The following is a 27,269-nucleotide window of genomic DNA, read 5'->3' as shown; positions in this document are numbered from 1 at the left end:
TAGTTTGCACACTGCCAAAATGAATTTAGAAAAGACAATATCCTGTTTTAGAATGAGATGTCATTTGTTTCTCATTAAAGATAAACACTGTTATCAAGCTGTTTCAAGATAATTGGTCTTGAGATATCTTAGAACACTATTCAATTTATTTTTTTAGCTTGAGGCCGTTTATTTGGTGGTCAACACTGTGATATCCTAAAATATCTGATCTTGAGACTTACTTCAAGAAAAAGTTCATTACCTGTACAGATTTAGTCTTTGTGGTTATTGCTGAAACATAAAAGAAGAAGTAGATCCATAGCCAAAAGCACAAACACTGAAAAGTCCCATTAAAACTCCCAAATTGATCGACAGGTCTTTTAATACAGGGACCAACATTAGTCAACAACTGAATCCAAGTTATTAATGTTTGCTGGTGCTGAAAGGTGTGTTTACATCGGTATGAGGAAAATTGAAGCCATCCCAAGTAATGCAAAGACCCCTCTGCAATGTAGTTTATACAGCCTAAAAACTAAATGGTGAATCATTGTATGATCTCTGTGAGACACACTGGACTAAAATGACTCTATATTTATTGCATTAAAAGACGTCCACCTTATCACCTTTAACATGTTGTCTTGCTTTTGTCCAGGTCTCGTCAGGACCAGAGCTGTTAACTGTTCTTTCAGCAGTAAATCCAAGGACTTACTTAGAACTTCTGACAACACTAACCTTTCGCCTTTGCTCAGCACCAGAGAGGTCTCTTTTTGGTGAACACCTGTTCTTTGACTGTGCACTTTTCTTGCATCTTGTAACAGCTAATACACATTTCCAGTGCATATTATAACCTTTCAGGCATCACCCCCTTGTGAAAACATTGAGTACTGAGGCATCTCATAGCCTAATCATTAGCGTTCAGCAGACTTTGTTGGATCTGCTCTCGGTTCCTGTCTCTCTGTAACCAATACAGACAAAAATGCGACTTTTTTCCCTTTTTAAAAAAAAGAAAGGACCATGTCTCAAACCTTTGATCCTTTGAATGGTGGTTGTCTCTAAAATGTCTTACAGTAGTGCTTAAACTTAAGGGCAAATCATAGCTTTCAGAAGGATCTTAGAAATACAGAGCACAAAGACTGCTTTTGGCTATAACTTACCAACAGTTTCAAACAAAATGCTTCCTTTTAATTCCTTTAAATATCACTGTACCTTTCAACTGTCCTTGCGCTTCACTTTGTCTGGGGTGAAACATGATGCTAACAAAACTTAATGGTTTGCGCTTTCAAATTTTCATCAGTTTTACTCCTCAGTTTAACAGCTCTGCAAGCAGCACCATTGGTTTGGTGACCTTTTGGAGGTGTTTTTTTTTTTTGCTGAACACTCTGTGGTCACCTTCAGGACAACACTACTACTGACCAGTAAAATGTCACCAGTGTTTTAATCCTGTCTTTGTGATCATTCATCGACACGTTATGCAATCTGTATACTTTCAGACAGTTTAACCTTTTAATTATGCATCTTTTTATGTATTTTTGGAGCCTAGCTACATCCTAAAATGTTATAAGTATAAATCAATTAACTGACCCTTTTTTTTTTTCAAACAAATTTGAACTCCTGTTTGGAAAAGTGAAGTCCTAGTAATGGGTAACGATAAAATTGATGTGGCTGGGGTGGCTAATAATAGATCTTATTTTGGAGGCATCGCATACAACTTCACACTAGTGGAAAATGAATCATTTCAGTGACCAACTGAATTTTGGAGATATAGCAGTTTTCTTTTTCTTTTTTTTTCACTTTGCAGTCAGCCAGAAAGTGAGAAGTGCTGAATCCTCATAAGCACTCAAGGACATCTCTACCCTGGAGCTTTGCCTGGGTGGGTCTGTCTGTTAACAGTTAGTAGTGTCCCCAGCCAGCCTTTAGCTCCAAGGGCGGTCTCTACAACAATATCACTACACCAAGTAAGGAAGGACCTGCTCCCAGATGCCTGAGTGGATGAATAATGACACTAACACAGTTTCGCTCTCCCCCTCTCTGATAATGAGGAACAGAAGAGCAGAACCTCCCCGAGGCGCCGCACCTGGACTGGACTGCCTTCCTGTCTGCCCTAGCTGCCATCCCTCTCAGGAGATATGCAGAGAACAGTGAGACACTGGCCTTCTGCCAGGTTCTCAGTCTTAGTTACACTCTATCACACTCAGTTTAGGCTAATTGTGAAATTATGAAACATCTTATAAGGTTACCAGACTGTGTTGGACTGCTGTTTAAAAACTAAATGTTTTTTTTCCTTTTTCTTGCACATTTAGCTTTTATATAAGCTGTCTGACTTCCTCACCTCCACACCTATATTTTTCTCATTCTCTCTACTTCTCACATTTTTCCCTCCAGAGAAGCTCTGCCAAGTGGAGTCAATTAAAACTGTACATCTAAGTGAGAATTGCCTAAGTGTGTATGTGTCTGTGTGTATGGTTTCATAACTGTGCTGTGTGCTTCTTTGTGTAAAAGTGTGAATCTGTGGTATTTTCAAATTTGTGTGTGTGAATGTGCATGTCTTTGTGTGTCTGAGTGTGTGTGTGTAAAAGAGTATGTGTAGAGGTAGAGGCTCCCTTGGGGCCTGGCAGTATGGCGCTGTAGCGCTGCACACTCCTGTGAAAACGCCTCCAATGGGACCAGGACAGCTGTGGCCAACCTATACTGCTTTGTGGGCCATAACAAGCATTATGACACACAGACACACACATACACGCACACACACCTATTACTCCAATCCTGGCAACTATGTCTGGCTGCCTGGGTGCCTCCTTGTTTTGTCTGTCAGGAACTATCTTTCTCTCTCTCTCTTTCGTTCTGTCTCTCGCTCACACACACACACACACACACACACACACACACACACACACACACACACACACACACACACACAAACCTTCACCCTATCTCTCGCCTTCTCATCCATTCTCTAGCACAAGTGATGCTTCCCTGCAATTGTGATTTTAAATTTTTTCCCCCCATTTTAATCATGGTGTCCACTTCCCACACGCAGTGACTTGGTGTCCTGGTCAAATGCTGCAAACAGGGGTTGTCGCTCCATTGTGAGAAGAGTTGTATGTTAATAACAAAATAAGGAAACACAAGGAAAAAATGAATTTGCAAGCAGCTCACACATATTCGACGTGTCAGTTACTGCACAAAAGCAACTGACAAACAGAAGTAGCTCAGGAAAATTCCCCTTCAGACTCACTAAATTGCAAGGAAAAGCTCACTTGGTTGTGTTTTTTGTGGGGAAAAAAATCATTCTACATGGTCATATTTAAACAAATGTGACAACAGAGACATCGTTTTCTTCGCATTTCATTTATTTAACAGTCACCAGATGATGAGATACATTCTTTTAAAAAAAGAAATAGACAACAAAACTGATATTATTTTGAGATTTTAAAAACTATTATACAATTTTTTTAATATATAGATTTTGTACAAAATAAAAGTCAGTAAAAGGGTCGGAGGGAGTGACATCTTAAAAAACAGACAAGAAGAGGAAGGGACAGGCGTTGACTCAAACGATTACCACATTTAGGAGTGACAAAGACCAATCTCTTTCATAAATAAATAGAGGAAAATTAGACATCATATATAGCTATCTTTCCAATAGCAGGGCATTGATAAACGTCTGTAGCATAGGATATAACATAACCGCTTTGCGAGGCCCAGTTGCTTATAAAATTTCACGCATTTTCCGCTCAGAGATTAAATGGAACCAGTGCGCTAAAAGCCCTGAAATAAAGGTATTTACCTCAATAATGGGTCTGATAGTCTGTGCCATGCTTGACCTTTGGCTCTAACAATAACCCCCCCACCCCCACACTCCTTCTTTTCCTTTGTGTGCCGTACTTTGTACAGACCCAGTGCGGAGAGTCTCCTTGAGGGAATTAGAGAATAGGGGTGTCCTCTTTTCTTCTCTCTCTCAAGGCCAGTGAGAAATTAACTGCAGACTCCCCCACTCACAAACGCAGAAACAACTGAGCAGAGCACAGCACATATCGGAGGGGTGCACGCTGTTGAAGCTTTGGAAGGTCATACTGCGCTACCAAAATAATTTCACCAGTGGATTCCACCCTTACACTATGGATATTTCAGCACTGTCTTCATCAGTCCTTACAATTTCAACAGTACAACAACAACTACAAGACAACAGAATAAACACACAAAAAGTGGATGCGGATGGCTGTGAAGCATTACAACCCTATCAGACACAGACTCATGCCACTGAGATTGGCTGATTGTTTTCTCCTTAAACATCTCCCTTTTCACCTGTTTGAGTATTTGAAGTGCCGGGTATAAGCACTGAAAACATGGGAACTAAATGGAGACAATGGAAACGATTTACAATAGGAGTACATGACCTGTTTTGAGACGCACACATCCAAGAGGAATGGAAACTAAGGCTGATGATTGATCCCACTGCAACAACAGGCTTTTGTTCTATCCTTGTCTCCGTCTTTTCTTTTTGTTTACCCATTTTGAGCAGGCATGTGGCCAGTGACATTGGCCCTTCTCAGAGCAGGACAGCAGGCAGAGTGACTTGGCGTTAATCACCATTTTGTCTCACTTTCTTGGCGCATTAAGCTGGAGAAGCAAGAGGTGGCCCGGACAGCCGAGGTGAGAGATGGGAGGACAACACGTTAGCCTCTCAATAATGACACATCGCTGCCGCATCACTTTGGAGATTAAAAGCAAGATGCTGAATTTCAATCAACCTACATTAATGGCTTGGTGTGAGGAATGGTCACTTTGTCTCCACTCGCAGACGGAGACAGAGAAGGAGAGAGAGGGAGACTAGCACAAGAGGCCCAGGTGAGACAAGGTGATATGACATTTTAATTCACCAAATTGCGCGCTGGCCACTAATGATAGAATCCATTTAACGACACGATGACAATATTCTCGAACCAATAGCAAAGAAGCCGAACAACAAAATGTTGCATCCGAGAGAAAAGTCAAAGTGCAAGACTATAGCTATAAACAACAGGGCTGCTGATGTAAGATAATTACGTGGAGCTTATGAACGAGTGAATGTCTTTCAAATGATGAACTGGCTTCTGATCGGACCTCTGTTTAAGTCTAGTGTACAATTGAATTTCAGCCAATCTTGAGGGATATTGCATTAAATAATATATTAAATTGAGGTATAAATAAGTCTTAAGAAATGCCTATGATCTTACGGTACCACTACATTTGAAAACTCAGGGCTCCAATCACATGTAACTGTCAAAAACAGTTCTCCCGACCTTTAAAAATGACAGTATATAAGCAAACGACTCCAATTTTATCAGTTCATAAATCTGACACTTTATTAGCAGGGCTTGTTATTCCTCATTTGTTCTTGTCAAATACTGAAGCTACCTTACAAAACATGCCAAGCTCTGCCTGAGCTGCTCTGTGAAGGCATTACACCGTGAGATGTGACCCACTTGCAATAAAGTGCATTCAGAGTTCAGTTCTCATGGCAGATGAGAAGCGATGTTGGGCAAGCACAGCTGAGAGATTGTCATCACAGTATAGTTGATTTGAGGAAAAACTTAATGTGACATGAACTAGAGGGGGATCTTTTTAAAAAATGGGGGCGGGGGGGGGGGGGGGTGACAGTGGAATTGTCAAGACAACAAAGAGACATGGGAGTGTGGATCCTATAGTCTTTGTGTCAAATCAGGAATGTCACAGTTGAGCACAGTGCTTCATGAGGAGGGTCGTTCTTTCTGAGGGTTAGACGTGTTGTTCTTGACTTTACCCAGGCACCCAGCTCTGGTTGCTATGGGCTTGCTGTGGACCAGCCAGTCCACTCATTCCCATTCCCATACCCATAGTCACACCCATTCCCATACCCATGCCGATGCCCACACCTTGAGCTAACGAGCAGTCAAAGTTAAAGTCCATCTCCTCCCCAGAGTCCATGATATCATGGAGGAGGATGGACTCCACATCGCAGTCTAAGCTGCCATGGAACATGTCAATGTCCAGGTCAGCTGGTAGTCTCTCATGGGGGTGAGGTTGGTGATAGCCATGGTAGTTGCTACCAGCGGTACCACTGCCCATCCCGAGGCCATGGTGATACGGTCCATTACTCATGCCTTGGTGTTGTGGGTCTGGGTAATGGTTGTGACGTGGGTGGGGAGCTGTGGCAACATGGCACGAGTCCTGGGGCATGCCGAGCATACCTGCTGGATTTGGGGGGAGGGTGGTAGAAGCAGGAAGGTGGGCATGTGACGGGGGGCTGTACAGGTAAGGAGCTTTGTGGTTGTAGGTCTGCAACTGATTGCTGCTGCCACGTGGGGTCAGGGCAGCAGCCCGGGGTGGTGTGTGGTTATGGCTCTGGCTGAGGCTGTGACCATTGTGAGTGAGGCTGTGAGGTGAGTTGTGGTTGGTTACATTGTTGTGATTATGACTGGGAGTATGGCTGTGAGTTCTGTTATGGCTATGAGTTGAGCTGTGACTATGCAGTCCATTGTGGCTGTGGCCATTGTGGAGGCCGGGGTGGTGGCTGTGATGGTTGGCTCCAACTCCATTTGTAGCTTGATTCATCAGAGAATGGCTTTCCCTCTCCTGTCCCAGCATCATGTCCTTGGGACAGTATTGCTGTCCAGCTGGACCCCCTGTTAGCAGACTCTGAAGGGCATTAGTGCTTGAGTATGCTCGCATGGTTCCAGAGAAACTGGCTGGTTTGTTCTCCTGAATGGTCTGCATGGGTGAGTGGTGACGCAGCATCCCCATGCCTGTTGCCCCATAGACACTTGAACCATAGGAGCCCTGTCCTTTCACTCCAGAGTTGTAGTGATAGACAGCAGTTTGGTGCTTATGTCTGCCAATAGCTTGATGCTGCTGGTGTTGCTGCTGCTGTGAACGATGATGATGATAACCATCCTCCATCATCTGCTCATCCAGACTGATGGCACCTGTCAGGTTAGCCAGCTGAGGCAGCTGCTCAAGAGGAGGACAGTGATTTCCAGCACCCATGGATGGAGAGCGTGCACTAGTTGGCGACGGGTAGAGGTGAGGGGAGGTGGAACAGGACAGGCCGCCCTCCTCTGGTTCCTCTGGTTCTCCCTCTGCGAGGATGGGTGACAACCGCCCACTAAGGGTAGACGCTGATGAACTAGCCCTGGAATGGAGGTCTGTCCAAGCATCAAACTCACCATCTGTTCCAGATGCACCTCCGGCTCCTTGGAGGCCTTTCTGTGAAGGGCTGCCATGATCAGGGGAGCTCTGGAGCCCCACACTAGCAGACACAGCTCCAATCCCAGGGCGGCCAACCCTCTTGCCTCTGATCCGGCCTTTGCTTTTTAGGTATTTTGTGCTGTTGTCCATAGAGACTGCTCGTCTCCGCGGGGCTTTGCCCATTTTTCCTCCATCTGGATTGAGCATCCACCAGGAACTCTTCCCTGTACCCTCATTCTGCACCCGGATGAAGCGTGTGTGAAGGGACAGGTTGTGTCGGATTGAATTCTGCAGAAAGATAAAAGAGAAAGAAAAATATAAAACTAAACTGTAATATAATGAATGTCATTTCAATTACTATTTATGTAAAAATGTAAACAATTCAAATAAGGGAAATGTGCATAAGATTTAGATTAAAAAGTTCTACACGAAAATAAGATTGTTTTTAATACATCAAGTATTAAAGTCAATGCTCAAGAAAACCTTAACCACAAGCACAGCTGTCAGTATTGCATATAAACCATCCGGTCCATACATGATGAGTCACAGAAAATTGTCCTAAATTATCAGGTCGCTTCCGTTCCCAATATTAGATACACAAAACCAGAGTCGACTAAAATCAGGAAATTTAGAGCTCACTGAAAAGCACAAACATGCTCAAATAACAGCTACAGCTGGCATAAAGCAACACCCTGTCAGTCTTATCCCACCTGAAATGACCGAAGACTCCGACTTTAGACATTCTCCCTATGTACGTCAATCCTCCCACTTTCATTTCCATCAATCCATCTGTCCTCCTCTACTTCTGCTTTTAGCTGGCCTGATGTAAACCACTGAGGTTAGCTGTACTGTATGTTTGAAGTTGGTGCCAGCCTGGCTTAGTGCCAGCTCTGTCTCTTTCCTTCACGTAGGTTGAATGGGGGGATGTATCACAAGATCGAGCCGGGAGGAAGGAGGGCTAATGGATGTATCTCACCCTCTGACAGACCTTCACTGCCTATCTCCCTTCCCCTCCCTTGTTCTCTCTTTATCACAGTCCTGTATTTCTTTTTTGTCACTAAATGCTTCATATTTCAACTTGTCTCAATTTTCCTTTTTCCTATTTTACACACTTCTTTGAACGCAAGTCATTTCCAACTTCTGGCTTCAATCTCTATGCCTTCAATTATACAGTGTGCCACCAATTACTTTCCCATTATCCTCTACACTGGCATGGGTTGGGGTTAGCCAGTGACTCAGTCATTCAAAGGATATAGTTTCTATTTTTTAATCATTTATATCTCAAGGGTTGGTGAATAATAGCGATTTCCGAGTGTCAGGGAATCTGTTGTTATAATTCTGTTGTTTGTGCTGCATAAGTAATTTAGATGCTCAGGCAGGACAATATCAAATCAAAAAGCATCTCCTGCAGTTTGGGAATATACACATACAATGGATTGTTTCGGACTGAGGGGTACTCACACCACTCTCTTCATTATGTTGCACATTATTTGTATTTAGAGCGAATTGCACGGCAGGGAAACAAATCAAATTGCGACGGTGAACATATAAACGGGAGGTGAGCTGAATTCAGGTGATCTGTGAATGCCTCCTTGGGTTATTTCGCCGTGACACCTCCAGAACTGGGTAACCATGGCAACCGGGTAAACGCGCAATGGCAGAACTATATCATATTGTGGTAAGAGTCAAGAGAGTCAGAGAGAGAAATGGAGGGAGAGTGGGGGATGGGGGAAAGGATGCAAGAGGAGGCGGCTGTTTGATGCTGCTGCTCCAACACTAAACAGCCTTTCATCTTGGCAGTGCAAGTCCGCAGGGGATGCCCGCTCCCTGCTTCTGACGGCTTCTCTACGTGCCGCGCCAACTCCCTGTCTCACCCTGGCTGGCTCATCCACCTATCATACCACTCCAAATCATCCCCCATCAAGTCCGGTGCATGCCCGAATTAAAACATATGTAAGCATTCATGCCTTTCCATCGCGGCCGGTGGTAAATGAGGCATCTTTCAGAGAGCTGAACCACTTCATGCCACAACTCTGTGTGACCTGTCTGATTCAAATCTCGATTTATCCCCGTATGAGGGAAGAGCAGCCCCATTGAACTTGGAGGGATTTGTCATCATCCCAAACCCTCTTTATCTGATGAATCCACCTGCTAGAGAGATTTGAGAGATTTCGGATGGTGGCCAGCAACGGCATCATCATCATTACTGGCTGCTGGCTTTCGATAGTTTTCTACCACATGTTTTTTGCTGTCATCCTGTTTGCACGTATTTGTGTGTGTGCTAGAATTTAAGATTACAAAGGTTGCAGGTGGTTTCATGGTGGGTGTGGTTCTGTCTGCCTCCTGTTCTCTGAGTCAGGGGCAATTTGACCAGCCTCTGGCCCTCACGCCCCTGAAACAGGCAGTCACTGCTAATCCCTCTCCATCCCCGAGTAATCCCAGACAATCCTGGGCTAATCCCAAGTTGATTCAGGGGCACTCCCAGCTGGGTGTCTCACACAGAGCTATGCCAGGTTACCACATACACAGCAGGCAGCTTGGATATGCTATGATCCTATAGTAGCAAAAAGTAAGGGGAGTTTGATGTGGGAAACAGGGACACTATAAAAACCTTATAGGATATGGTTAAAAACTACGCCAAATGTTCCTGTGTGTATTTTTACTGTATGATTTCTGAGGCAGGTGTTAACTATATTTTTAATTTCTCCAACAAATCAACTACCTCCAATTTGTGCCTGTCCTTGAGGGTTGGCTTTGTGACATTCTTTAGCCCTATGGGTTAAAGAATAGAATAAAATTGAAAACTTTATTATGCATTAAATATTCATAAAATGGAAATTCTCTTTTAGCCCCCTGGCTTGCTGAGACAGTCCGATGAAGCCCACAGAAACATACAATGACAGAGGAACACACATCACATGCCTGGGTTCAGCACGCTACTTCCTATTCAAATCATACGCCTTTAATACAATGAGGCTAGTGGAGAAGGCTCTAAATAATGAATGAACCAGTGGGTCATGTGGCGACATCCAGTGCTGGTACCATAATGCTGGAACGAACAAGATGGAGTCATAAGAACTGATGTGACTTCTTTGTTTCATAATCAAGAACTTTTTTTTTTTTTTTCAGTTATTAGAACTGAACAGGCCCTTGGATGAGAGGTAAAACGTCACAAACCACACAAAAAAAGAGTTGCTTTTCATTAAGAATTGCATGACCTGGTTGACTGAGAACCTGCACAGATATATAAAGAGCATCCACCCTCATCAAATACTGCTAAATCAGGCTGTAAGGAGTTAATTTGGCCACTAAGTAAAAGAGGCTAAGGGTGATAGTTTATGGACCAATCAAAGCCAATTAAGGTGAACAAGGCTTTTGTGACTGCAAGGAAACAATCAGCTTGGGTTCAACTCTCATTAAGGCCCAAAACACCTGATAACTGATTTAGACATTTAGACAAAGGCAACGGGATAGGACTCTTTGTCCTCAGATTAAAAGATTATGTTCTTTACGAGCAAATCTCCCATGTTGACACTTTTTCCACCCTGCACAGGTGGACTAAGCAGTTGGGGGTGGGAGTTCAACTGGTTTTTATAACAGATACAGAAATCTATAAATCAAATCTAGCAGGAACATCCTTATGTGTTCCTCTTTCCTAACCTCTTCAAGAACCATTCATTTGGCTTTTGGAAATCTCACAACACCAATCGATGGCTCTACAGTTCTCCCTCCTTTCTTCCACATGCAAACTCAGTTTGATTCAGAGACTAGAGAGGCCTACTTAATGCTCAAAATCAATGACGTTTAATGCCTGTCAGTGCGCACATCAACATCTGACTAACTACACAATCCACCTGCAATATGAGGCCAATATGGGTGTTCAATATTCCATGTCCCCACTGGTCATATAACAATGTTAAATCGCCACAGGCTTGTGAGTTAGCTGTCTTTTCCCACTTGCACAAATTGGCTTAATGCCCAACATATCCCTCTGTTGCCACTCCCGAGATGTCAGTCAGGCATTAACATTGGGAGTAGCTGTAATATGGGGGTAGGAGGTATTGTGTTGGATGCAGTGATTCATCTGGGATAACCTGATTGACTGGCATGGGTTCAGCTGTGCTGGGGGATACAGCAGGAGGTGAAGGGTCCTGGGTATAAGGGGCGGGAATATAGCGGTAGCACAAGGGGCCCCTCTAAGCCACACAAATGGGTGCCCTCAAAATGCCCCCTACTTTCCCCATCCCCCTCCATTAGGGCAACATCAGAATCCACTCAGGGTTTTTTCCCGCTCACTCACAGAGGAGTGAGGAAACAGGTCAAATGGTTTATAAGACCCATCTTGTGGTGAATGTGCACTCATTCAAACAGAACTTAGTGAGAAACTAAGGACTGTGAATGAGGTCTGGGAACCAGCAAAAAGAAACCACTCACCCGATTCAAACAACCTCAAGAGTAAAGCAGTGTGGTGCGCTTGCCCAGCTAAGAACACAGCAGCTGTTCTTGTAGTGGCACCGGGTAAAACCGTTTGCCACACTCGACTGGTATTACCAAACCATTTCATGCAGAATGGAGCCATTATGTATTGTCAAAGGGTATCCTTCTATGGTGCACATTCATTTGATAAGCCTAAATCAAGGGGGAGTAACAGAAGCGCTAACTGTGTTTATTGTAATGCTGTTTTTGCCTGTGCAGAAGGCAGGAGGGATCAGGGGGAGGGGAGGTTTCAACACAAGCAGTTTTGTTCAGCGCAGGAATGAGTTTTGTCAGCTAAGCCTGTCTCCAGGCTATTGGTGGAAATTAGCGCCAGCTAAATATTCGCTTTCCGTGATTGATGTCACGGCTCGCGTTGTCCCTTTGAAGGGAAATAAAGAATTTAGAGCCATGTGGATTAATAGGGACAGGGTTGGGGGAATTTTATGTGTCTGAGGGGGACTTGAAGAGCGACTGAAGGGCCTAATGGCGGCACAGATATGGCACAATGAAGCTGTGACGATATGGTGTGTCAGAGAGAAGGAAAAGACAAGTGAGACTATGACAGTGAGTACAAGAAAGAAAATTGGAAATGGTTTGCGCGGGTGTGTGTGTGAGAGAGAAAAAGAGAGATGTAGCTATTTGCCTGAGAAGCCCAGAGTCAGATGATTAAAATCCCTTTAGGAGGCTTCTTTAAGAGAGACAGATGGGCAGACAGGCCTGTTTTGGAATGCAATCAAATTGAAAAGATTAAAAAGGAGTCTCTTTTATTAGGAGGTGAGAAACAGTTACTTCTCTGCCACATGCCATCATCGCCTCCACAGCAGTGGTCACGACTGCATTGGCATGCAAGGCACATTGCAGCCCTTGTTGAAGAAGAAATAAACCTGGGATTAAGAACTGCTTCTATCTCCGTGTATCACTGCGGGATCTCTGAAGATTGGCAGCTTTTGTAATTTCTTGTCGAACAGCTATGCACTGTAAGAAGAGTCAGAAACTTCAGGTTTCAATTTTTCCATCATCATTACAGGAAAGGCTAAATGCTAACTCATCAACTCGCCGATGGCCATCGTTTTACAAATAGAACTTTATCTTAATCCAAGCGGCAAATGTGAACAGGTACAATTCAAATGTGCATTCCCTTGGCCGCCATTGTACTTGAATAGACCGAGTTTGTGCAGTAGAGTGATTCAAGCACTGTGAAAGGTGCTCTGTACCCGACCCCATTATTCCACAACACTGCAGGAGTGCCATTTATAAAAAGGCTTAAAATGGAAAGCAAGTGTGTTGTAGTGTGTCTGGTAGCCTCAGATCAGGAAGTGGCTGTGAAGAGGGATGTAATGGAGTTGGTAGGGGATTCCTGCCTGACTGTGCACTAATTGCAGCCAATGGCTGGCGACCCATCAGCCGTGCCCACCCTGGAGGGAAAGGTTGGCATTGGGGTGGCAGGGTTTGGGATAGAGAAGGGCTGCTGCAGTTTTGATGGGTAAAAATAGATACTAACAGATTAGAAGAGCATCTGAGACACGGATAGGAGATCGGAAAATCCGCTCGGCTGATGCCAAGGGCAGCTGAGTGTTTCCGGTGGGCACAAAGGGGACACAATCTGGGCATCACGTCTAACTCCCACGCACGAAACGGGGGAGCCGTGTGGGCACACAAATGGGCACGTGCCACAGTATAGCATGGGTGTGGTTTTTTCCACTGGGACTTGCAAGGTAGGCAAAGCTCGCACCCTCCCACAGAGGATTCACACAACAGGTGTTAGGGCTGGGCCACCTGTGGGGCCGGCCGCCTGCTCGCACTTCACACCTCGTCTAGGGAGCAAACTAACATTTTCCACTGGGCTTGCCATGCTTTTGTTAAAGAGCAACACGTTTCTGGAGAGGCTTTTACAGCTCTTTTTTTTACAAGATCTGCAAGATATGCGTGCGTTCAAGTGTGTGCAAGTCAATCTGCATTTATGTGAGTGCCTGTGTGTCCATATTTGTGTATCAGTCCATTTAATAGCCAACAGGCACAGTGTGGATTTCATTATATTGAAACCTCCCTCTGCTATATACAAAGAAACTGTCAGCCAACAATGGAATCAATGCGGGCCCAGGCTTTTTTTCCCCACACTCAGCTTCCACATAATCTCATTCATAACAATGAGAATCTCATTTCCTACATTCTAAAGGTCAGTGCACACCTCTGATCGCACTTTAATAAAAATCATTCTCAGCATTTAATTTAATTTCAGCAGAGCAGGAAACTCATAGGCAGCCATGCACATGGCATGAAAAATTAATCGGATCGTCCCTTTAATTGCTTCAATTTCACAGTATAGAGAAGAATGACCACAATCTCGAAGAAGAAAAATAATGCACAAATCCAGACCACAGCCACACATCTGTACAGGCGCATACTCAGACAGAAAAAAAGACGACAAGTGGAGTCATGTCAGCTGAAGTGCCAGGTTTGGTCACATTTCAATATAAAAAAAACATTTTTTTTTGGATCCTCAGCAAGGACTGCCTCCATATCTTTTTCTCATCACACATTATAAGTCTCACCTAAATTGGCAAAGTGTACTCAACAGCCACACGTTCATCTTCAAACACACACGCACACACACACCTGTACACACACTCACTCCTTCTTTCACACACGTACATTGCACACACATGCCAACATGACACAAAGCCTGGCACACCGGGCACACTCATTACCGCAATGCCAAGCTACCAGTTGCTAAGGAGACCTGTGGGAGAGGGAGGGTTCCTTGTTGTTGCCATAGCAGCCGGCTTGCTCCCTGCCAACTCTCTCCCTCGGGGAGAAACAAGGCAAGAGGTGGGGGGTGAAGTGGGTAGAGGTAGGGGGCAGCAGTTTAATAGGGCTATGAGGTGCAGAGGAACTTCATTAGCCATCACTGTGCAGCGCACCAACCACTGTTTCCCATGAATGCCTACCCACATGCTGCACTTCAGCCTGCAGACTTCCACTTACTCACGCACAGCCCATAGACCCCCACTTATTCATACACCTATATGGAGAAGAAGATGAGAATTGCATGCTTAGAATGAAAAGCACAGTTTATCTGCACAGGGGAGGGGTTGAGAGGCCAGAGGTGGGTGAGACACAAAAGAAGTGTCTTGAATATGGGGGCCTATTTGGAAGAGAAGAGTGGTAGGGATCTAAATCACAGAGGCTTAGATAGTTAAAGGCTGTATGGAGACAATTTTCTCTGCGACTGTGTCTCCCCTGAACCAACTTTGACCTTCACTGACACCCTTTGTCCTTCACAGTACAGAATAGCACTGTACAGCCAAACAAAGAGTATCTAAGTATGTATACTCTTTGTATATACAACAGTATATATAGTATAATATCGCATAGGGTAGTATATGCAGACTTCACACTTGAATTCAATCATTTTAACAAAAATATTACAATGCTTAGGAATTAGGGGATTTTTTGTTCTTTTTTTTGTTTTTTTGTTCAGATGCTCAAAAGTCATTTTAAATAGGTTCAAGTAGCATAATTATAAATATAAGGATCATTTTTTAATACTTATATGAGAGCCCTTTACAGTTAATAAATATCTGAAGTTTAGGTCCCAGGAACATAAGGATAGAGGAGGCTACTTTGGAAAAAAAAAATCAATGATGTAACCCACAGATTAAGCCCACTTTGATTTCCTTCTTGTGGACATCACCCAGACTTTCACTAAGTAACAGTATACTGAGTCCGCAAACGTGTTGAACAATGGGCTTTTTCTCAGGAAGGAAAAAGTAAAAGTGATTGCACCGACATCGTGTTCATGGGGGGGAAAGACGTACTAATCCTTGAACTGTCAAGTGTTTGCAGTTTAAGAGTCAGAGTATTGGATGAAAAACAAAATGTTTTATCAGTTTATCAAAGGTACACTTCTGTTATTTGAAAGCACCGCTTTATAATAGATCTCAAATCAAGTACAAAATGAATCCAGGCTCATGTGAACATGGCTTTAAAGCAGGATACTTGTGGAATCAAGGAGAGGAGAGCTGTGTTGTAGGGTCAGGGTGATTTCAGTATTCAGGAGCAGTGCTTCGAATATTGACATCCCAGTAACCCATGATGCACCTGGCTGTCTCAAATTCTCATATTTTAAGTGCATGTGTACAGTATGAATTAGGGAGGCTATTGATTTGTTCTGAATGAACTCGCGAACACAGAAGCTTGGCCAATTTCACCGTAAACCCATAAGGACGTGAAACGAAGGATGATGAGAAAAAGACACTCCTGTCCAACTGAGAGGAACGAGGAGATGGGGGATAAGAGAAGAAGGGATTTACCCCTCCTCCATTCAAGTCTCCCCCTCCTCCCTCTTTTTTGTGAAACAAAAAGAGACCAATTAAGTCAGTTTGAGTTAGGGCTTTATGTGTGTGTATGTAATGAGCACATATGCAATAAAGGGAAAAAGAGGAGCCAAAATACTGTAAGTTGTACACAGCCTGTGTGAGAGTGGGGCAGTGAGGGGGGTGGGGGGGGGGGTAAAGGTTTGCTCCTTTTTTTCTTTTTTTTTTAGTGTGGGGTTAGGGTTATATGATGGAAGCTCACTCTCTCTCTTTTTCTAGCCTAAGAGGACCAAACTTGCTTTCAGCTCCTCGACGGGAGACGCTGAAATATTAATCGCCACGCTCCAGCCGCAGACTAGTGAACACAATCGCTTCAAACTCCCACCCTAATGAGTGTGTTCATGAATGGCTAATGTGCACAGATGGGGGGCTGATGACTGGATAGATCGCAATGGGGAGGAGACGGAGGGAAATGAGGATGGGAGGGAAAGTGAAATTTTGGCGGTGTGGGCTAGTGAGGGGGTGCAGATGCATGCCATGACCTTTTAAGAGCCTCCTGAAAATATAATTAACACTGGCCCTATGCTAGTGTTTCTTTCCTTTATTGCCTCTCCCACACACACACACATTCTTGTTCACACAGACTATGATTCCTTATTCTCATCGTCTCACCTCCGAGTGCTATCCTATTGTTTACCCCTTGCCCTTAGCACATACGCTCCGTTGAGCTGATGCACAATCGTTTTCTGGGGATTAAACTTCAAAATGATTCACATACTTTCAGCCAAATGCCATGTTTTCGCAGACATCCGGAAATAAGTAAAAACATGATTCAACATTAAAACTGCAGAAGCGGTATGTTTTTCCTGGCCCCCTACATGGATACATCACAGAAAGGGGATGGAATGAATTCACAGGGTGTGGAGGAGCAAGGTGAAGACTTCTTTCACTCTTAATATCTTTTATATCCACGGAGAATTTAGGGTCACATCACATATGGTTGGTTTGACTCTTAAATGAATCTTAACCTGCTTGCAACAAGGGGCGCATAGACTAAAACACTCTCTCAGCTGGAGGTTGTTGCATCTGAATGTTAATGCATTGTATGCGGATTTTATGGCTTTATCTGACCCACTGGTTTTAAACTGGGGACACATTTATCTAAGCATATTCCCATCCTCATCAGAGACTACTCTCCTAATGATGTTGGAGACATCTCGATAAGATGTGAAGAATAGCAGAAATGTAAAATAATGCATGTTCCCAGGACTCTCCATTTGGCCCCCAGATTAAGAGCACCCATGTCAACGCATATACAGACGCACACCAATGCATTAACATGCATAGACTCTCAGCATATAATTAGAGGGATGAGATGCTGTGACCTAATTCCAAAAGCGCTCCATGGTAGTTAGGGATCTCTGCTTGGATTATAACGGGAAAATGTAAGGTGCCTCTCACTAAGAAGTATGGGGATATAAAGGACTAGGAAGTGATGGATAGTGCGTTCAATAATAAAATAAAGTAATGATTCAACACATGCTTTCTCCTTTTAAAAATGAACAACACTGAGGTAGCAGACAGTGAGACAACCTCCACCATGTGTAATATGCGGACGTTTTATAGATCCTGTACAATTATGTACCTCACTAGGACACTTCCATAAATTTGGACCACAGACAAATACTCCAATTTGAAAACTGGCAGCATCACAAACCTGCTCATGCTCACTGTACTTTAAGTGGCTGATTTAAAAAGATACTGATGTTTTAACTTTGCCTTAAAAAAAAATCAATTTCTGTCTCACTAATTCCATCAGTTCTGTCAAATTTGCAAAAATAATGTGGATTACCCATGCAGTGTGACACTTGATACTGTACCTGCAGAAAAATGGGAAAATCCTGTTTAGCCAGGGGAATGCTTGATTAAAAACTATGTTATACAACATATGTCTGTATTGGCATCTCAAGTTTATTTGCTATCAAGCTGAAAAACTCAAAGACATGTTGGTTGCATCGTTAACTAGCCAGCTACCCTATGATTACCTTGATGGCCCGGGTCTATCCATCATATAAAAATTCCTGAGGACAGATGCAGCTCGATGAGGGCATATTTATAACAAGTGCATGTCCGTGAGCAACACTTGGAGGAGGCTTGGGCTTGCGTGCAGAGACAGCGTTGGTCACATACTCATTCAAATAGGCACAAATACACATCTGCCAGCATTTTTCAATGGGCTGCTACATGAATGTGAAGCAGTGCTACACCTCTATATGTTTTGTGTGTCTATGTCACGACACTCCTGGAAGGGGGCTGCAGCGTTTCCGCCTGAGCGCGACTGTCAGTGGGCATCACTCAACCCTGCAGTGTGGCAGGACGCGAGGATCATTAGTGGAGACGGAGGGAGCAAGAGAGGGAGCAGAATGGAGGAGAGCAAAGGAGAAAAGGGGAGAGAGGGGCAGTGACTGTGCGAGTCGAGCAGTGCGTCTCTATATCCGTCTTGAGAGCATTACACACAGCAGTGCACTTTCCCTCTCTGTCACGCAATCACCCCACCACAAAGACCCCAGAACTGCCCCCTTCTCTGTCATACCCCCCTTCCCCCGTCACTTTCCTTCCCTCCACCCATCTTACCCTCTTTCACCCTACATCTCTGATTGACCCTCTCCATTCCTGCCCATCTCTCTCGGGCCATGCCCTCACTTAAGCATGGTGCGCTGCAGCTTTTCATTTCCCAAGCTCCAGATTTATCCACCTACTTCCCTTCTTCAGTAACATCTTTCCATCTCAGCCCATTGCTCCCATTTTCACCCACTCTGCATGACACAGATGATCTTTTCCTAGCACTAAGCATCATTGCTACTTGACCTACTCTTAACCACAGCAAGGAGAAACAACTGTTCCACATGAGCCCATTTTTACTTCTTTTTCCCTTTTGCTTTACTGCATCTCAGCGCTTCATCGCTTGCAGGTATTTGCACCAGGCCTTTGCCATTTCATTCAGAAGATTATTCATCGTGTAGCCAGCAATCCTTCGATTCCTCTGACACTTTGTGTCAGTACGCTTCTTGTCCACGGTCATTTGCGTAACCCGCCAATAGCCTCCCTCTCTATCATTTCCTTCGCTTACCTTCTTTAGACAGAATGATCCTTATGATCTTCTTCTATCTCTCCAGGTGTGCGACCTGTGCTGCAAGGCCCCGTACTGAATACCAGAATCAACATGCCTGACATTTAAACAAGCAGAACAACTTTTATATAGATTGCTATGTTGGCACAAGCGCTAATTCTCGCCTTAGTTTGCTTATTCAGGAGGTTTCCAGGTTCAGGCATCCATCTGTGTGCTTTACTGTCGTAGCATTTATCACACACAGATTAGGCCTATTCTGTGATACATTTGTCCCCAATGAAACATTAGCAAGCCTGGCACAGAATGCAGTTTAGCACTACAGCCAGGCTAATGACAAGAGTACAACAGTGTCTGTATCATAAAGATTTTGTCTCGCCATTCATTTTCAAATAAGGATTATTAATTCTATGCTTCAAAATTGAGTTTTTTTCCCAAGCCACCATTTGTACATAAAAGAGGAACAGTTATACAGCTTGTACTGTGTAAAAATTTGCCATAATCTCTTAAGCAAAAGAAGAACAAATTTAACACAGATAAAGTAAGACATTTAAATGCCACCCTTTAGTCTTTGGGTGCAATTAATGTGATCCCCCCCCCCCCCCCCCCCCCCCACCACCACCACCACCACCACCCCCTCGATGTTTTCATTTAATATGCTAAACAGTTCGAAACAACACAAACCTTCATCGATAAAACATTAATTAAATTAACCACTAACACACATAGATATTTTTAAGTAGGAACTTAACAACTTCTAGACCTTTAAGCGCTTTCTCCAGCAAACAAAAGAAAGGGGAATGGCTTCCACCTATTTTATTTTAGACATTCGGAATTTTGGAGAGGTGTTTAGAGATATAGGAAAGACGAGAGCTCAAAGGTGCATTTGCACACATGAAACCCTGACCACAATGCCATCCCCTCAGCTGCCCCTTTTGCACCTCCTTGCCACTCATCTAGATCTCTCCCCAGCCAGTCTTTGGGCAAGGATCACTTGTAAGGATTTGAGAAAAGACTTCACTAAGCTGATTGCTAAAGGGAAGGGGCAAATTACCATTGCACAACGGCGTAAAAACCTTCTTGGGTCATGGTTTGCCTTATGTAATAGATTGTGTGTACGTGTAACAGTGTGTATGTGTGTCTGTCTGTGTGTGTTCCCGCAACACCACCCCTCCCACCCACCACTCCTACCCCGCGCCATTTACCCATTTTGCACTAATTGAGGGATCTTTTTTCGGAAGCTGTTATTGCACGCATTTAATTATTTATTTTGACGGGAAGCAATCTGGTGGCTAGTGAAGGGATCGCGAACATGGTGTGTGTGTGTGTGTGTGTGTGTGTGTGTGTGTGTGTGTGTGTGTGTGTGAGTGAGAGAGAGAGAGAGAGAGAGAGAGAGAGAGAGAGAGAGAGAGAAAGAAAGGGAGAAAGTGAGTGGGAGGGCAAAGATGATCAAGACCAGGTCAGTATAGCTTTTTTGGCAGGAGGGGCTTACATGTGTGTGTGAGGCCAAAGCTACTGTAAGCTAACTATGATGCATGTCTGTAGAGCTTTGCATGTAAGAACAGTATATAAGAAATGTACTGTTTGTGAATGGCTGTGTGCATATGTGTGTGTTGCATCTCAGAGTGCACGGCTTTCTGAGTGCAATGGGACTGCACTAATGGACGCACACTTGAGCTGAAGTGTGCAGAGTGTAGCTGAAGTGCAGCCAAGTCTAGCTTCCAGTCCTGCTTGGAAGCCCTGTAATCTACTCTCTACTATTCTAGCTCTTTTCTCTCCCTCCCCATTTTCCTCTCTTCTCACTCCCCGTCCTTCTATCGCTATCTAACAATTTAATATTTTCATCCCTTCTTCACTGACTGAGCCAGCTTCCCCAGTCTCCCCACTGTCTCCCTATTAAATCTCTTTATCCAGGTTCTGAAACTGGAGAGACGCAGATCAGCAGCATCACCGACTGGCTTGGACTTTACTTTTCTTCTCCTTCCCCTCCTCCCTGCCGTGCAGTGAGGAGAATGAAATAAGGGAAGACGACATGTAACCACCAGTAGTCTTGACCTTTATCAAGCTCCAGTGCCTGAGGCAGGGTGAATGAGACATTAAGAAAATGACTGAGCATTATTAACCCCTACTTACTTACACACACACACACACACACACACACACACACACACACACACACACACACACACACACACACACACACACACACGGCACACTGTCTGGTCTGAAAAATGGCTCTGATGTTTCTATCCTTGACTGATACTTTTCTGACAGTTAAGGATAAGCTAATGCCAATTGATCAAACTGTGAATAACACCTACATATTCTCTGTCACGTCACTTTAAAAAGGAAAAAAAAATGGCAAGACCGGCCCGGCCTGCCAGCTCAGATTGTTTAACTGTGATTGATCCCAGCACTTCTGAATGCCAAGTCCTGTGGAGAATTGATGTTTCATTATAAACCAACTGCACAAGTTCTTCAAATAATGCATCAGCCTCGAAGACTAAGCTAGACCTGTGAGGGCTAGACGCTAACCTTGACAGATGCAGTCTCAGCCAATCTCTATTTCTAATGAGAGATCATTTTATCCTGTCTTCTTTCTCTCTCTCTCTTTTTTTTTTCTCCGCCTGTGTGCACGAGCATGCGACTGGCACACGTGCATGTGTGGCCATCCTTCTACTCCAGTCAATCAATGAGCAGAGACAATTCCCCGAGTGACATTTACGGAGAAGAAAGAGACCCATTTATCACTTTAGTTTTGGAATAATAAAAGAATGACTGAATGAGGCAGTGTGTGTGTATATGTGTGTGCGAGGTAGAGAACAGGCAAGAGAGAGAGAGAGAGAGCGCTAAAGATGAAAAGGGGATTTCAAAAGCACATGAAAGGAGCAGGAGAAATGAGCGAGGGAAGAGGGAAATGAGTGATAAAAAGGCTACTTTGTGAGGAGGACTGAGAGTGTGAAATAGAACAAGGGAGGAGAGAAGAGAAGGCCGTGAGTGACTGACAGTGAAAAAGAGAGCATGAAAAAGCAGAGTGGTGGCGGGGGGAAGCCTGGAGTAAGGAAAGGGAAAAAAATGCAGAGACACAGGAAAGAAGATAGAAAAGAGCTCTTGGCACAGAATGGGAAAAAAAAATAAAGTGAAAGATGGGGGGGTGGCAGAAGTGGAAAAAAAGGTCCAAGAGAGAGACAGAAAGGTAGAGGAGAGAATAAGGAGACAACGAGGCCGACGTGCTGGGTTCATGCAGGGATATAAGCAGACTCGGAGTTCAGACCTCACACGGTCAGCATACTAAACACCGGACCTAGTGTCCTGACCCAGATTCATGCCACTGACATACAAATCCAAATAAGGACGGAAGACACCCCCCACCCCCGATTTTCCGTAGCTTCCATCAACACAAACTCCCTCCCCCTCATCCCCAGCTGGTCTCGCAGTCACCTCATAACCCAACAACCTCACTCCAATCCTGTAACCTCCCCACACATATGCTGGCTCCCACACACATTTGCTCACACATGGGTTGCTTTACACATACAAATGTACAAGCCCACAGATTCACGTATCTTTTCCTTTCCTTCCCTCAAGGTTAGTTTCAACTTTTCAGCTCAGGTGAGCCGACGTCACAGCTCAGCAGGGTGCTGACCAGTGGTTCCCCGGGATGACCTCCACAGCTCCGTCCATCAGCTCCATGGTCCAGCCACAGCATACACACCAGCCATTAGCATAAAAAAAAAAGCATCTTTCCTGCACATAACTGTTGCAACTCCTCCTCACAGCTGCCATCATTTTTTTCTTCTTTTTTTTTCTATCCACCTGCTCATATCAGTCAGCGTTAACTACATTTCCCTTTGTGAGGCGGCTCCCTCCATCACTCGCCGGTTCCGCCGACCTCAGGTAAACTGATCGACGGCCCTTACGCGCACCACTTTCCCCTCCCACAGTCCTTTGGCTCGTGACAGGGGCTTGATGGACAGGCACACAGAAGCGAGAGACCTGGCACACGGCTGCCAGGAAGGGTCTGGAGATTGGAGCGTTGTGAAATACTCCGTTTAACTCGACGTACATCATCTCTTTCTCGGGGACAGACACGGCAATCTTCATGCACCTAAGCACACACATTTACACACATGCACATGCGCACGGCCATCAATCCCCTGCATACAGGAAGAGATATCAGACGAAGGGAAAAAATTGAATTAGGAAATATGGGCACAGTGATTTGTGAGAAGCCAGTTTTGAGGCTAGGAGAGAAATACAGCTTGGAGCGCACTTCATCTTATAGCACCAGCAAAGGGGAAGAAGCATCTGTGTTGTTTATCTAAAGCCCCCATCTACTTACAATGGCTTGATTTGAAATATTCATATACATGTATGACAAGATCAGGCCCATTATGTTGCACTCTCTGCGGGGCTTCACTGAATGGACTGAATGGAAACCCATCAGTCAGTGTAAATTATGAAAACAAGATACATTACATAAGCCTATAGATGGGCATGAAGAGGAGTATTATTGTAGCGTCATATCAATCATGGCAACACACGTTCGACTGTGTCATCAGTATGATAATAGGCTATAGGCTATTTCAAGGATAAACCCACCATTATAATAATTCACAAAGCCAATAACGAAAGGAAAACATATTAGGCTTTGTGTAGTGTGCAACATAAGGCATCACACTGCTCGTGTTTTTGATGGATCTGTAACTATACCCCCAGTCATAATGAATCACACATCATATATCCTACATGGGCTCCAACCAATGATTGTTATTTGCTCATAAATTGATGTTATCAGTATGGTAAATCAGAGAATTGTTTAGTATGGAAAGAGTCAGAAAGCTGCACCCCGAGGCAACATCTGTAAGTAACCTCTTTTGTCTGACCAACAGCACAAGTTTTATCTAATTTAGGATTACGATACAATGCCGACAAGATAACTAAACTTCTCATTTAAGAAGCTGGAAACAAAACAACATTTTTTTTTGACTGTAAATGACAAGACTGAGAAGTATTTTTCTGCTAAACCATGACTTTAACAACTTACTGTTTCAGCTCCACAGTCTGCCACATCATCTGTAGAGGAATTCTCAAATAGCGCATGTTCTGTATCTAATCATCCACATATATAAAGGCACATTTTTAAGTACATATCAAAATAGCATGTTCATAGGATGTTATGCTATTAAGGCGTTCAATAATGTGAAGCAGGCTAGCCGAGGGCCATCTTGCTGTGACATGGGTAAGTACTGGAGACGGAGCAGAACAGAATGGAGCAGAGCAGGCCATGTAGTGGTGGAGAAAAAGACAGAGAGAGTCAACCCAGCGTGACTACCGTCTGCCTGAGTGGAGCAGCCTGCCTGCAATTAAGGTGGAATCAGGGAGAAATCTGCGCTGCCTTGATAATGAGCCTCGTCTGAATTATTAACGAGAGCTGTTCCCCCGGGACCCGGGCTCCCACTGAGCCCATCAACCCCCCTCCCCCCCCCCCCCCCCCCCCCATCCCCTCCCAACACACCCACATGCACACAGAGACACACAAACACGCACTCACACAAGGAGAAGAGAGAGAAACACACTCTGAAACATCCATATCCGCACACCACAACAATGACACATTGTGCACGCTGACACACATATGAGCAACAAGCATGCCGCTACACACGGAGAGCAAAAATTTTTAGCACCACGAGGGCTCAAACATTTTTATTCACAAGCTGAAGTGATATCCAAAGCCATTTAATACATTTGCAATACAAACATTTCTCTAGGACATAATAACTCCATCCTCTAGCCATCAGATCAGACGTGACACACTTTTCTCTGTATTAGAATGATTTACTTTGACATAGCGGTTGAAAAATCCCAGAAATCTCAGATATTAGAAAAACTGTTGTGTGAATCCTATCCATTGAGCTTACACTACTGAATCATGTACAACAACTATTTTCTAAACCGCATCGGGAGCACCATACTGAGGCATTTCATTTCAATCCCTGTTATTATACGATGAGTCACTCATTGTGTATTAGTCATTTTGGAAAGTGTTTATGGCCTTAAATGAAAAATGCTTTATTCTAAGAAGTTTATTTTAGGAGTAATAATACTATTAATTCCACCGACCTCTTGTTCAACAATCCCTCTAAACTAACAGACTGTAATACGGAATATATTTTATTAACAAGACCACAAGTCACACTGTTCCCTGTGTCAGTATAATGTGGTGGGAAGGTTAACGGAGTAGGAACATAGTGGCTTTTGCTCACTTTTATTGAAATGTGGGCACTGTGTATGCTCGGGGACTCACTGTGTGCCCAGCAGCACTACCCTGACATAGCTTCACTCTGTTCCCTTCCCCAATTTCAGTGCGGGTTCCATGGAAATAAAAAGCGATATGTCCTAATCACAAAGCACTGATGTAACACTCAAATCCCCCCGCACCCCATCAAATCTCCATGGCATCAACCTTACATGGCCTCAGAGTGAAACACACACCACATTCTGTCCATGCAGCTGTGAACAGTTTGGCCAAAATATCCGCGGAGAGCTTACCAAACAGAGCCACGCCTTCCTTATGAGCCAATCACCACGAGTCAGACAGCTTTCAAAACAAATCAGACAGCAAAATGGAAGTGCAGAAAGTAGCTTCCTCACTCGGGTCAGCCCCCTCCCCCCCCCCCCCAAAAAAAAAAAAAATGGTTCACCCCACCCAAGAACAGAGTGTTCCTCCATGGGTGGTTTGAGGAGGCACAAGTGTGTTGTGTGTTTCGTGCAAATGTGTACGCCTGAGGGAATGGTGGAAACCATCACCCTAAATAGTGCAACGGGAAAAGAATGACAATTTCTTTATGCTTCACTATGCATATGGGGAAGAAAAGGGAACAGAGTATTTAATATTTTGAGAAATGTCACCAAAGAAGAAATGTACAAAAAAAAAAAAAAAAAAGGCAAACGCGTGGGTAATAGCCTTGGTATTAAAAAATGCTTCAACTGTTGAAGTTCAACTGAGAACGGCATCCAAATTAATTCAACCCTGTCGAATTGGGAACTTGACGGCCTCATCCTCCAAAAGACTCAGAAGCTGAGACGAGCTGTGCTGGGTAAAATCCAGCATTGTTATCCTATTATCTCTGAGATAATGTGAGATATGAGATTTCCCTTAGATAAGAGGAAGCATGCTGCTTAAGGCAGTCTAGATCACTGGTAGGAGACTGCTAAAGCTCAAAATCCTGACGCCATAGCTCCCTTGAGAAAGACTCCACACCTCAACTGGCATTCGTACCTAAAACCACTAATAAAGAAAGAATGCATAGAATGTATAATGAATAGATGGATAGACAGACTAGAAGAGAAAGGCAGGTAGATAAAAGAGGTGATAACATGGGTGTCTGGTAGAAAGAGTGATAAGAGAAAGCAAAGTAATATCAAAGGCAAAATTATATTGTTTTTCATATTACTGTCTCCTGATTGCTGTCTCCCATATTTGAATGCGTGCCCATGCTTTGGTAATTTGCATGTACATTAATCATTTTCACTGAGAAATGAACTGCCACGGCTGCCTGAAGGCTGCAGGGGAAAATGCAGTGAGAATGGGCTTCTTGGCATCAGACACCAGGTTCAAGCTGAATATACTGCCTGAATGCAACCTGGCTCTGGGTGAAGGAGGCACGGGGAGATGTAAAGTGTTCATAATCCTACACCATAAATCTGTCCAGCATGCATCATATGCTCTCATTTTGTGAGTGTGTGTGTGTGTGTGTGTGTGTGTGTGTGTGTGTGTGTGTGTGTGTGTGTGTGTGTGTGTGTGTGTGTGCCTGAGTGTCTGTCGCACTCTCAAATTACTCTGCTCCCCTGAGCCAAGACAGAGGATAAAATATGAATCAGCTGAATTCTAGGATAGTTTCCAGTCTTCCCAGACTCTCCTCGGCCATCATCAGGCAATACAAGCGTATGCACGTATAACAGACGTATGCACACAACTCTACACACACACATTGGAAGTTTCAAGTCTCTCCATATTGTGCTGAAGAGTCTGTCACACATTCTCGGCTATACATTTGACATTCATATCCCTCATATTTGCCAAGTGTCGCTCAGCAGCTGCTAGAGCGTTTGTATTGTGACAGGATTACGAGAGTCTGTCTCTCTTTACCTATAAATCAATT

General features: G+C 44.0%; 1 protein-coding gene across 1 annotated transcript in view; it reads right to left on the bottom strand.

Moving 5' to 3' along the window:
- Positions 1–3,311: 3,311 nt before the first annotated feature.
- LOC146564053 (forkhead box protein O6-like) overlaps positions 3,312–27,269 on the bottom strand; it is a 28,915-nt gene continuing 4,957 nt past the window's right edge. Inside the window, exon 2 of the mRNA XM_085291507.1 lies at positions 3,312–7,473. Coding sequence (XP_085147633.1) covers positions 5,758–7,473 — 1,716 coding nt within the window. The 3' untranslated portion in view covers positions 3,312–5,757. The remainder of the gene's footprint in view (positions 7,474–27,269) is intronic.

The sequence above is a fragment of the Mchenga conophoros genome, linkage group LG11 (assembly GCF_057382185.1).
Source record: "Mchenga conophoros isolate Kocher_MC1m ecotype Shallow Benthic linkage group LG11, M_conophoros_male_GT1.1, whole genome shotgun sequence".
Classification (NCBI taxonomy): Eukaryota; Metazoa; Chordata; class Actinopteri; order Cichliformes; family Cichlidae; genus Mchenga; species Mchenga conophoros.
Note: the sequence above shows the minus strand (reverse complement) of the source record. Positions and strands in the feature narration are given on the sequence as shown.